General features: G+C 42.1%; 3 protein-coding genes across 3 annotated transcripts; 2 read left to right on the top strand and 1 right to left on the bottom strand.

Moving 5' to 3' along the window:
* Positions 1-173: 173 nt before the first annotated feature.
* On the bottom strand, positions 174-4,036 carry atp6v1e1b (ATPase H+ transporting V1 subunit E1b). The gene is made up of 10 exons (XM_057022356.1): positions 3,919-4,036; positions 3,753-3,804; positions 2,998-3,063; positions 2,416-2,525; positions 2,147-2,213; positions 1,958-2,047; positions 1,750-1,818; positions 1,582-1,676; positions 1,408-1,495; positions 174-919 (listed from the first exon to the last, which is right to left on the bottom strand). Exons 2-10 carry the CDS (start codon positions 3,783-3,785, stop codon positions 857-859), a joined length of 681 nt encoding a protein of 226 aa, XP_056878336.1. The 5' UTR covers positions 3,786-3,804; positions 3,919-4,036; the 3' UTR covers positions 174-856.
* Positions 4,037-4,962: 926 nt separating this feature from the next.
* Positions 4,963-7,144, top strand: si:ch211-214j24.14 (uncharacterized protein LOC559160 homolog). Its single transcript, XM_057022352.1, has 2 exons — positions 4,963-5,139; positions 6,113-7,144. Exon 2 carries the CDS (start codon positions 6,272-6,274, stop codon positions 6,968-6,970), a length of 699 nt encoding a protein of 232 aa, XP_056878332.1. The 5' UTR covers positions 4,963-5,139; positions 6,113-6,271; the 3' UTR covers positions 6,971-7,144.
* Positions 7,145-9,904: 2,760 nt separating this feature from the next.
* On the top strand, positions 9,905-11,606 carry spic (Spi-C transcription factor (Spi-1/PU.1 related)). The gene is made up of 5 exons (XM_057022339.1): positions 9,905-10,059; positions 10,150-10,237; positions 10,322-10,437; positions 10,522-10,627; positions 10,863-11,606. Exons 1-5 carry the CDS (start codon positions 10,021-10,023, stop codon positions 11,330-11,332), a joined length of 819 nt encoding a protein of 272 aa, XP_056878319.1. The 5' UTR covers positions 9,905-10,020; the 3' UTR covers positions 11,333-11,606.
* The last annotated feature ends 210 nt before the right edge of the window (positions 11,607-11,816 follow it).

The raw sequence follows: 11,816 nt of genomic DNA, 5'->3' as shown, positions 1-11,816 counted from the left end.
GGCGATCTAGTTAGTGCTGTTGTTTTTGCCTGTGTTGCCACATCTGTCCGGCCTGTCCGCAGAATACTGGCAGCTGCAGGATAATTGGGACATTTTTGTCTGACTCATACCATGTGATAAACTAATGAAGCGAGCGTGAACAGCCGAGGAAGAACGAGAGGCAGGAGCCGTAGCGCAGATGAACCGTTTATTTCAGCTTTACGTTTCCACAATATTCCATTTCCAGAGACACGATCCACAAAGACGAAATCAACAAAAAAAGAAAAAGAAAAGAAGAAAACACCACATACACGCGTATAATTTAATCTAGGATCCTCATATACAGACAATGCACCCTGCGGCGGGGACAGAACGACACACTGGGCGTAACATCGATAAGGTCATGTGCAGTTTCCAGGATGTTTTTTTTTTTAATTCCTCTGATTGGTTGGTGCAGACACCCATTAGCAACACAATGCCTCATGCATCTTATAACGTGACGTGGAGGCTGGCCAAACCGCAGCCGGATGATGTGACCGTCGCAAAGTCTGACCCCATTAGAGGACCAGACGTCAAGCCGAGTCTGGCTGGCCGGCATAAACTGAGACCGTCCATATATATATATATTTATATTTATATATATATATTCAATAAAAAAGGAAACTAATGTAAACCAGAGGTTCCAGCTGTCGGTGTAATGTTGAGCCGCAGCTTCTATCACGTCCTCCAATGCACCAAAAAATACAGATTATACGTCACAACAACAATAAATCATCTCTTGTCAGGCGGAGGAATGACCACGTTTGAAAATCAAAAATAAAATTAAAAAAAAAAAAAAAAAAAAAAGGAGGGTTCTTCTCTCACTGGCCGGAGCCGCTCAGTCCATAAATTTGCGGTTCGGGTTGGCGCCGAAGAGTGCCACTCGGATTTCGGGCATCATCTGCAAACACGCAACACACACACACAATTTCTTGATTTTCTGATAAACCCCTCGGGCTTGAATTTGATTAAATAAGATGTAAATCTGTTCTCGTACGGGACCGGCCCGCTTCCTGCCTTCCAAACAATTCAAGGACTTGTTGCGTAAAACGTCAACTCGGCAGTAAACGGACAAAGCCGAGCTTTAAGGAACCGACGAGCGTCTCGCTCCATCTTGTGACAAAGGAAGTTTGGGAATTTTCGCTGCCGTGAGTTCTGCGCTAATGCGATTTGCTATTGTTGGTTACTAACAATGCAGTGTTTGGAACATAGGTGATCTAAATAGATCATTCCATAGCTTAAGGTTGTGTTGTGTACTTGTGCTATTCTGATATATTTTTAAAATTAAGTGTGGCAAACAAATATTTGACATTAACAATAAGAATTTGCACCTGAAAAACAGGTTAAGCAACGCAAACTCTAGTAAGAGAGAACGTAACTTGATCCTACCTGCTGAGCCATTAGCTCCAACCTGCTCTCCAGGGTGTTGGACACTTTGATCTTGCCATCGCCGTTGTAGATCTCCACACCTCCAGAGCTGACAGGAAACAAAATAACCAAACACAAAATAAGGACCTGAACCGGGCACCGTTGGAATCTTGGCTCCACCAAGATGCTGCTTACATGTCAGGGGAGAGGAAATTGTTCTGGTCGATGCGGACCTCCAGGTTGTTCTTCACGGCGGCTTTGTATATGGGAATGTTCCTCTGGATGGAAGCCTGAGAGGGACATATATATTTTTATAAACAAAAAGAAAGAAAAACCATAATTCCTAAACTCTGCCACACTCACCTGCACCAGCTGCACATCCTGTTTACGGCAGCGAACCGTCACTTTGGGCTCCAGAAGCTGATAGAATCCCTGAAGGGAAACATAATTCAAAACATTTTAACTCTAACCCCCTTCAGAAGTGTTTTCATATTTCTACTGGAAACATTCAAATATCAGTGCAGTCATTAACATGACTATAAGAACAGTATACTGCGGTGTTTACACGGACCTGTAGGAGTAATCCTTCCATCAGGGCTGAATACCTGGCTGGGTCTTTCACAACACTAACCAGTCGCTGGCGGGCCTCATTCAACAGTTCCTGTACACACAAATGTATGTTTTAAAAATAATTTTTAAAAAAAAACATTAAAAAAAAGAGATGTCCGTCTAACGTGCCGATGAACGTTCGGCTTCTCACCGAGATCATATCGTCGCGTGCCTTCAGCACCTTCAGCCGAGCCTGGTTCATCAGGTTTGACATTTGACTGTAAAACACATTTGGGCAAATTAGGATTCCAAATGGGACTTTGCACATTGACGTGCCAGCCGCTCACAGTGGAGTCATTGTGGAAGCAAGCTGCCAAATAAAATTACAGGAACCTCGGTGTCAAACACTTGGTGTTAAAACTGGCTGACGGAGGTAAATCAGGATGCGTTAGAGGCATGTGACTTCTTTCCGTGGCTCACATTTTCTTTTGTTGCTCGATTTGCTTCTCCTTCTTCTCGTAGTACTCCATAATCTTCAGCCTCTGAGTCTGCACCAGGCGGCCCTTCTCGATGTTGAACTCCTCTTCTGCCTGCAGGGGGAGACAAAGACCAATAAGAAAGAAACCCTCCACCACAGTGTCATCGGCCACTTTAAACCTTAAACGTTCAACAAAGATGCCAAAGACACAACAGCAATGACTTAGATGCAGCATAGTGGGTATAGAAGGGATTTATTTTCATTTATTATACCTTAGAATAGTCAGTCATCGTGTTGGTTGTTTTAAATAGAGGAAAGCGTAATTCTAGCTCCCCCTTGTGGTTATTCTTAAGAATGAACGCCCAAATAGTATAGAGTGTAATAATTACACATACATTTTGAATTATTCTTAGATATCTTAAGTGGAATCAATAAAACATTATTGCTAGTGTTTAATAAAAATATAAACAATTGATTAATATTCAATAAAAACACCATATTACCCCCATTCATCCGTCTATTTCTCTTTTGTTCTTACTAACAGTTTCAACAGGAAGAGAGCCAGTTGTTAACACCGGTTATACCTTTGCATCTATTTCTTCTGCCTTCTCATTGGCCTCCTGTTCAATGAAGGCCATCATGTGCTTGATCTGCAGACAGCAAGAAAGACACATCCATGTCATGGAGAGGTTTGGGGATGCGTGAAGACTTTCAGGCTTTAAACTCTACACAACTTCATCATGAAAAGAGTGTGAACTGAAAGCCATTCTTCACCCCTTCTCACAAGATTTCAAACCCAGCTGTAAACACACACACACACACACACACACACACACACACACACAGTCAAGAACATTCTCACTAATTTTACTTTAAAACATCAGGCCTAAATATACACGCACAGCTGAATTCTACTTGTTTGTGCTTCATTTTCTGGAAAGTTTAGTTAAGCTGTTGTGTCCATACGATGGCTCATTCACTCAAACTTCCTCGTTATCACGTGTTTGTCATGTGATCACCTTAAAAAAACCATATCATGTCTGATGGTTAAATTCCACAGGACACTGGACCCACAGCGGCTCGTCATATTTTAATAAGAATGCATTAAAATGTACAGCCATAAATATCCTACATACGTCAGTATTTTTTTTTATAATCTATGCTAACCTGCTGAGGCAATCTCAATGTCATCATCCTGGACACGCGCATTTTCGACTTACATTAGGAGCGATTAGGACCATTTTATTTATATAAAAGGGAAAATTAAAACCGTTATAGAGCTTCAATTGTCTCAGAGGAGACTCATGGTCGTTTTTGAAGGTTAGAACACTCCATTTACCTGCTTCTGTACGTCGGCATCGCTGAGCGCCATGGTTCAATATGTCAAAGATCTGCCAGATAAACGACAAAAACACAGACATTTAAATGCCTGAAACAAAGGAGCCCGCTATTGATTGAGCGTTACCACATAGTCAGGTAATGTAATATAGTCTAATTTAATTTACCAGAACGCCACGGAAGACAAGGTATGAATCGGAGTAGTCGTGATACGTAAAGATGTCTACTGCGGATCAGCTGATGAGAAGACACGTGATATTTACTTCCGTTGGTTTAGCCAATCAAGTGTGAAAAAGAGCCAAAGGCGGAAGCCCAAACCGGAAACTAAGGAAGTGACAAAATATTCCATTCTAGTTTAACAAATAGCATAAATATTAACATTAATATCTCGAAAGAATACTTGTTTTATGTCCTGCGTTATTTTAAGTAGAATCTATTTTTATGCATGTTGTAAAAAAACGTCCAAAAAGATTTTATTTATTTTTTTAAATAAATATAGGGTTGGAATTAATAAAAAATATAGTTATAATGACTATTTTGAATTAATTGTATAAAGGAGATATGTATTTTAACAATATTTCACCTTTTCTCTTTATTGCTTTAAATACAAGGTGCGGCATACATAAGTAAAGTTTATCCCAAACCAAAAGTAAGGTTGACATAACATCTACATGACATGTTTAGACTTTACACTTGTTGATTTTGTACCATTTATTTTTATTTTACTTGTACATTTTCTCCCACAAATGTATGTGGCTTAAAATTTAACTGGAATAGAACAGAATTGGCATCATACAATTAACTGCACAATAAAATGTCGCGACCAGATGGAGGGATAGACATGAGCCACTGCAGCTTTAGCCATGCCGCCAAAATGTGCATCAACCTGACCTGTGCGCATTTGATGAGTATAAATTATATTTATATACATACAAATTAAAATGTGCAGAAAGTAGCTTAGTGTTAATGTGTAAGGCCAGTTAAGTGACAGTATACTACATTCTGGTAAAGTTTAAAAGGAATACTTTGAGAATAACTGGACTTAGAAATTGGGAAATTTTGCTGGATACACTTTTTCTGCTGTTTCAACTGTGAACTAAACGGCTGGTTTGCTGTTTGCTGAACTCTCACACACAGGTCTGAAGTCTAGTTTGATATTATTTACAGAGTCACCATTGGCAGCTCTCCTGCCAACTGTTAGGTCATGGATTTGGGCACAGGGATGGGTGAGGGAGAGGGAGAGAGGGAGAGACTTGTCCTTGTTACTGCCTTGTCAGCTACAGCATGGCGTGCATGCATGTCGTATCTGTTGTTCTGTTGCTTTGTGTCTGAATGCACATTGATCTCCAGCATTTATCTATTGTCTACAACTTCAGCAGAAGACGCAGGTATGACAAGACATTGTTTTTATTCATGGGGCAGAGCATTTATACAGAAATGATATTGTGTAAAGCTAAAATTGTGGTAATCCTTGGAGTTTCATGTGCTTTTTGTGTTATATAGTCATCATTGTTGATGTTAGGAACTTCAAAATCCCACGTGGATATGACTCTTATGTCCTATTTGCTAATACTTTTGACATTGAAAGTATGACCTTCAGTAAAATGCTGACACCTGATCTTATTCTGTCCGTGTTAACATTTGAGAACGAGTTCACCCCCGAATCTCTGTCATCATTTCCTCCACACGAGCGTGTCTCTTATTGCTGGACAGGATTTAACAGGAATCCAATTATGCAAGTAGGCCACAGAGTAAAGAGGGATGGGGGAAAGAAAGTCGGTTCTGATTCACTGTGAGGGTAGATACACATGTTTTAGGGTAATCCTCTAGGTTCTACTTTAAAGCTTAGGTCATGCTGTGTTGGCCCTGACAATAATGCCGCCAGTGACCTCAGGAACATCTGTTTAAGAGTGCCCCACTGTGAAGGAGCAGTAGGAACTTAAATCCAAGGATTCAAGTAAAGAACAAGACAAGAATGAGTACTAAATAAAAGCAAGGCTAAAGAGAAGTTGAAGTTGCTTAGAAATAATGAAAACATGAGGGTTGGTTCATGATTGAATTAAGGCTTTAGTAATAAAAAAAGATATTTGCCTGTCATGTGAAATCACTGGAATAGCTTCCACACGCTTGGCCGATGGAGACATGCACAGTTTCTAATCATAGTAAGTTATGCAGGTCTAGCTATAAATAGTCACAGAATTATTGTCAAGTTATATTTTTCCCATCTCACAGAAAAGACAAGTACCTTATTAAATTGTATCATAAATACCCAAAGTACACATGGTTGCACAATATATACTATGAAATTAAACATTTAAATATTCAGTTGTATTATTTTTGGATTTTTTTTTTTATATGCAGATTTCAGCCTTCATTCTGGAGGAAAAGGCCCCAGTTGAGTCCAGTAGGGGTGATGGCCAGGGCAGCCTTGACCCCGGCCATGCTGCTCAGCCTCTGACCCATGAGGAGAGCTCAGGACCCTGGCAGAATGAAAGCCTGCTTGCGGAGTCCTGGTCCACGATGGGTGACATGGACCCCGAAGACACTAAAAGTCTGGACAGCGGTGACAGCACGGCCATGACCGCGGAGGAGAACCATTCCTCCAACTCTGACATGGTCCACCTGGAGCGAGAAGAGGCCGAGTTGCTGGAGGAGGCCGAGAAAGAGGAGAAGGAAAGGAGAGCAGAGGAGGAGGAGGAGGAGGAGGAAGAAGACGAAGAGCTGCAGACAAGTGTGTTGAGCATTTTAGGGGGGGAAAGGGAGACGTTCGAGGAGGAGCAGGAACTCCAGGCACCCGTTCCTGAAGAGCTCCTGGAGTCAGTTGAGGAATCTTGTCTGGAGAAGAAGCCCGCTGAGTTCACACAGGCGGCAATGCTGACGACTCTGCCTCCATTACCCATCGTCAAGCTCGACCCCCCCTCCACTACATCCACCCCCGTCCAATCGATCACCACCGCCGAAGCCAAGGAGCTTTACTGCGCCGAGGGGCTCCGCCCTCCGTCCATCCTCGTGTCCGCAGAACCTCTGGAGGAGAACGACGGGCAACAATTCCAACAGATTCCGCTTTCAGGCGAACCTCCAGCGGAGAAAAAGACATCTACCCCACCAAAGACCAGTAAACCCACTCTGAGCTCCACCGAGTTGATGTGCGGAGGCGCCGCTTTAGTCGCCGTTGTGGGCGTGGTGGCTTATGGTGCAGTAGCCTATTGCAGAAAGTAGAAATCTCCTCCCGTACTCGTTCTTCCACATTAATAGTGTTATTAGACGGATTAGATTTCTGTGCTACCTCAGCTCACAGGCCTTCACTTATCTGTGTAAAAGAGTTCGGAGGAAACCACGGCAACCATGTAAAATCGACGTAAAGTACATCAAAGAATTCTTACAAAACTGAAATGTTTTCTGTGTCTTTATGTGACTGTATATATATACACACACACAATACACACCCTGCCCAAGTGGATTCACTCTTGACCTTTGACCCTTGTGTTGAAGAGCTTCTTTCCTCTGTACGCAAAGCGATTCAAACTATGTTTAAAGCGATCAGACCATTCCAACAGACCACTAATCTCGACCGAGTACATCACAGATATAATTTATTCTACCGTTTCTGTCCAACACCGCTAGGGGGCGACAGCACTTCCTCTCAACTTAGCCTGGACATTATCTGGATGACCTATTGCAGAAGAGACAAAACATTCTCTTAATGATTTGTGGGAAAATAGAAGTGAAGTGATATAGGTGAGTGGACAGGAGACATTTTAATCAAAAACCTGTATATCCCTCTTTAAAATCAACACTTTAGCTTTAATGATGCTGTCTGCTGGTCAGTCAGCCACATTACACTCATTTATGGTGTTATTTACAACTATGTCATTTTTTATCTGGACCCAAACTTGATCTCTTGGACAATGATTTTAGCTCTGCGGTCGCACCAGCATTCATCCTGATATGCTAATTGCACACAAGTGGCTTTGATACTTCTTGATTTTCGTCGAGTGACAGTAAATTAGGAAGAACAATGGGCCGACTGTGCTGTGGTCGGCCTGCCCTTCCCGCATGGGCGCCGACATGAACGCAGCTATTGAACTAAGAAGAGGAAGGAAAGTGCTTCTTTGTTTGGAGAGATAAAGCAGCCATTTGCCTGAAATTACACTGCGCCTCCGAGATAAACAGGAATCTGTTTACCTGCCTGTCAGTGCACACCTGACCACATAATGAACACAAGCTCACTCAACCGTCCCTCATCATAATAATACACAACTTTGAATATAACTGGAGACTGAAATACAGAGAGTTCACTCATTGCATCAAGATATCTCCAAACTCCCAATTGTGTCCTGAATATGAAAAGTCATAAAACCTACAGCGGCTATACATACTGCAAAACCAGGAGATTACATATGACAACTGTAGAAATATGGTGATGCAACGTTCTTGTCACAGTGGGGGACACGCATCCTCATTTATCTAAATGTCACATTGCTAAATGAAGCAAAACACCACAATTAGCATCCCAGGCTTAATTTAAACCCATGCTTACTCTATGCAACCATAAAAAGACCCAATGATGTTGTCAAGGTCCTCATATGTCCCTCGCTACCGTTCCAGCTATGGTCCAGCTAGTGTTCAGTTCCTGACAAATTTAAGAGATGCTTTTGCTACTTTTCACTTTCAATTTTGCAGGTCATGCTGGAATCTACCATCAGTTCCTTGATGGGCTTTGGTGGTCTCGCCTAAATTGTTGCCTCGTCAAGCTAACGTTCATACTGAAATGACCATGGATTTAACACATTAAACATCTCTATTGAAGAAAAAAGGGAGAATGAGGGAGTCAGCACACACACACACACACACACACACACACACACACACACACACACACACACACACACACACACACACACACACACACACACCCTGTGGTGGTAAATTTATGGAGCCGGTCTGACAGAAGCATCACCCTGAAAACAGAGTGGCCTAGTGGGGGTGGTTTGTGGTTCTCTGTTTTTTTATCAGTCTACACAGGCAGGAAACACATTAACACTCACCTCAGATGTATATTGGCATGCTTGCACAATTCACGTGCACGCAGCCCTTCCTCCCCCCACGCACGCAAACACAGACACGCGCACAATCTGACAACTGTATTACGAGGTGTTTTTTTCCATAATCTCGAACAGAAATACGAGAGGTGACATGAAATTGAGTTTCATTTTTAAACTTTCTCAACGCTGCTGCATTTTCAAGCATTCCCATGTTGTTTGTAGCTCAGTGGGCCAGTCCGATGACACGCTTATCTGGAGCTGAAAGGGGAACTTCAGGTGCAGGACAGTTGATATTTAAAACTGTAAACTCACTTCTCAGAAATGTTTGTAGTGTTTATTTGAACAGGTGTGGAATAAAAAGTGTTACAGTGGGCGCCACATTACTAATCATTAACCTAAGATGAAACTTATCTCTATTTTAACTAATTAATATTCCGTAAAGCTAGCATTATACAAAAGTGATTGTAGAGATAAGTTTCATCTTTATCTGACTTTTTTCCTGATTGAAAGATAAGTAGAGGGTTTTCATATAAAAGTACTAACATTTTTAAAAACAATTGCAATTAAAATAATATTGGTACAATTTTTCTTCCATCTAAGAGAGCAATAATGAAAAAAAAACTTTTGTCAGAACCCAACGCATGTAGCTTTATTTAATTACAAATTGTCACAGCGCTTGTATCAAACTGATTGAAAATGATGTTTGGATCAGAGTTATTTGTGATTCCCCTTCTCATGCAAGTGCAGGATGATCGTAATAGACCATGTCATTCAAATACACAGTTTAGAAAACAAAGATGAAGATTTCCCGCAGTTCTACAAGCTCGGATTTCACTTTACAGAAAAGCACTAATAATCAACAGCAACCAGTGGTGTGTGTGTCTGTGTTTGTGATGCCAGGTATGCAAATTCTTGGGTCAGGTTCAAAATTGGTGGTAATCCCGGGTCAGGTTAGCATTAACGGGAGGTTTTGTGTTGACTTTAGATTGTGATCCACACGATGAGAGTAAGTGGGATGTTCCCATGTTATACGACTTCCAAAAAAAAAGGAAAGAAAAAAGCTGTGACAGCGTACTACATCATGACGTATCGTAACATATTTAAATCGGCCACCTCTCTATTTATGTGCCTGAAAAGCAGTCAACAGGTAGAGGAGGTCCGCAGCGTACTGTATAGAGCTGCTAACCTGTGCTAGCGTAGCCTGGTCCCCCGCTCTGGACAGACATGGCCTCAAGTGAAGGTAACACTGCCGCGTACAAAATGGTGAGTGCAAACGATGCAAAAACGATCATTATTTTCATTTCATTTTGTGTGCTCACATGTATATCTTTTAATTCCCTGTCCGTCTTCCAGACCCCCTTGGACAACGACATCAACCAGCACTACCAGGACGCCATTGACGTCCTTCAGCAGCATTCGAATGAGCCGTACTATGATGCAGGTACTGTAAAGAATTGCTCTTGTCTTAAAATCCAACCACAAAACTGCTGTTCTTGATGGGAGTTGAATGTCTTTGTGTTTGTAGATTACATGTATTATGAGACTCTGGATACCCAGCAGCCCTCGCTGCAGTGTCAGATCTCCTGCTGTCTCGTCAATCACCCGTCCGATGTCCCCCCGTATGACTGGAAAGACACGTCTGTAAGCACTACCGCCAAAGATCATCTGTTTCTGGAAAGGCTGAGGACAATTTCATTTTTTCTAACTTCGATATTGATCTTGCAGCAGCAGACGTGGCCTCAGGTGATGCCCGACGCCTCCCTGGCTCACTCACTGCAAAGCGAGGCGCCTCATTTCTACTCTGTTTCACCGCCGCAGAAGAACAGCAAAGGTATTAAGCGACATCATAAAGCCTTTTGTTTCCTGCCGCTCATGGATCAGTTGACTGGCGACTGATCTACATGTCGTGGATGATGGACAATCATGCATCAAGCATTAGTCAACTCGAAATAAAACAGTTTATGACCTATTGATTCAATTAATTTAATTTAATTGGCGACCTGTCGCGCATTCCGTGTAATTCCTTGGTGTGAACCCGTTGCTTTTGCATGATTTCTAATCCTCAGGTCGTAAGAAGCTCAGGCTTTATGAATACCTCCACGAGGCCCTGAATGACCCCAACATGGTGGACACGATCCAGTGGACCGACAGCGGCAACGGCACCTTCCACTTCATCTCCAAGAACAAGGAGAAGCTGGCCAAGTGCTGGGGCCAGCGGAAGGGCAACCGCAAGACCATGACCTATCAGAAGATGGCGAGGGCGCTGAGGAACTACAGCCGCACCGGCGAGATCATGAAGGTCCGACGCAAGCTGACCTACCAGTTCAACCCAGATATCCTCCACAAGCTGGGCTCCACACTGGGGGGCCAGCAGGGGTTCCACACCCGGCAGCAGCAGCAGAATCAGAACCTCGGCGAGCAGAGCTACGGCGAGTCGATGATGGCAGACTGGAGCAGCTGGTACGGACACCACCAGGTCCAGGAAGAGTTTAACCTGAACTCCAGCTTCGCTTTGCACAGCCTGACTAAACTGTGAGACCACGGAGGAGAAGGTCCACGCTGTTACTGTCACCAATGCTAACGTTGTTTGTTTTTTTGTAACATTTTCATTCAGTTTTTTGTAAATACTGGTGATGTTGGTGAGGGGATTTCTGCACACTGCAAAAATCAAAACTCTTGTTTAAAGTTTAATTCAACATTTTTGCCCCTGTCCAAATCTGGACATTAAAGCATTTAGGGTGAATCCCACACTTCTTTTTATGTACATAATTGTAAACAACTAAAATAAAACTCTTTAAAATCTCCCTGAATTTGTGTCATTTATTCACAGTTTTAGATTTGAAAAAGTCAATTATTCATTTTTAATTTCAAAATAACCGATATCTGCAATCCAATATAAACATTTCAATCATAAATCTCATGTTTCTGTGGTATAAACTACTAATCAAGATGTTTTTGTAATAAACAAATAGAAAACTATCAACATTATTCTTCAGTTTTTTTTATATTTGTTGATTATA

The sequence above is a fragment of the Takifugu flavidus genome, chromosome 22, assembly GCF_003711565.1.
Source record: "Takifugu flavidus isolate HTHZ2018 chromosome 22, ASM371156v2, whole genome shotgun sequence".
NCBI lineage: Eukaryota > Metazoa > Chordata > Actinopteri > Tetraodontiformes > Tetraodontidae > Takifugu > Takifugu flavidus.
Note: the sequence above shows the minus strand (reverse complement) of the source record. Positions and strands in the feature narration are given on the sequence as shown.

What these genes read in the sequence shown, in the direction of transcription:
- atp6v1e1b (XM_057022356.1), bottom strand. Translation starts at nt 3,785, where the DNA reads ATGGCGCTCAGCGATGCCGACGTACAGAAGCAG. An exon ending in AGGATGTGCAGCTGGTGCAG is followed by an intron (nt 1,677 to 1,749) that starts GTGAGTGTGGCA and finishes TGTCCCTCTCAG; the next exon opens with GCTTCCATCCAGAGGAACAT. An exon ending in AATTTCCTCTCCCCTGACAT is followed by an intron (nt 1,496 to 1,581) that starts GTAAGCAGCATC and finishes GTTTCCTGTCAG; the next exon opens with CTCTGGAGGTGTGGAGATCT.
- si:ch211-214j24.14 (XM_057022352.1), top strand. Translation starts at nt 6,272, where the DNA reads ATGGGTGACATGGACCCCGAAGACACTAAAAGTCTGGACAGCGGTGAC.
- spic (XM_057022339.1), top strand. Translation starts at nt 10,021, where the DNA reads ATGGCCTCAAGTGAAGGTAACACTGCCGCGTACAAAATG. An exon ending in ACACTGCCGCGTACAAAATG is followed by an intron (nt 10,060 to 10,149) that starts GTGAGTGCAAAC and finishes TCCGTCTTCCAG; the next exon opens with ACCCCCTTGGACAACGACAT. An exon ending in TGAGCCGTACTATGATGCAG is followed by an intron (nt 10,238 to 10,321) that starts GTACTGTAAAGA and finishes TTGTGTTTGTAG; the next exon opens with ATTACATGTATTATGAGACT.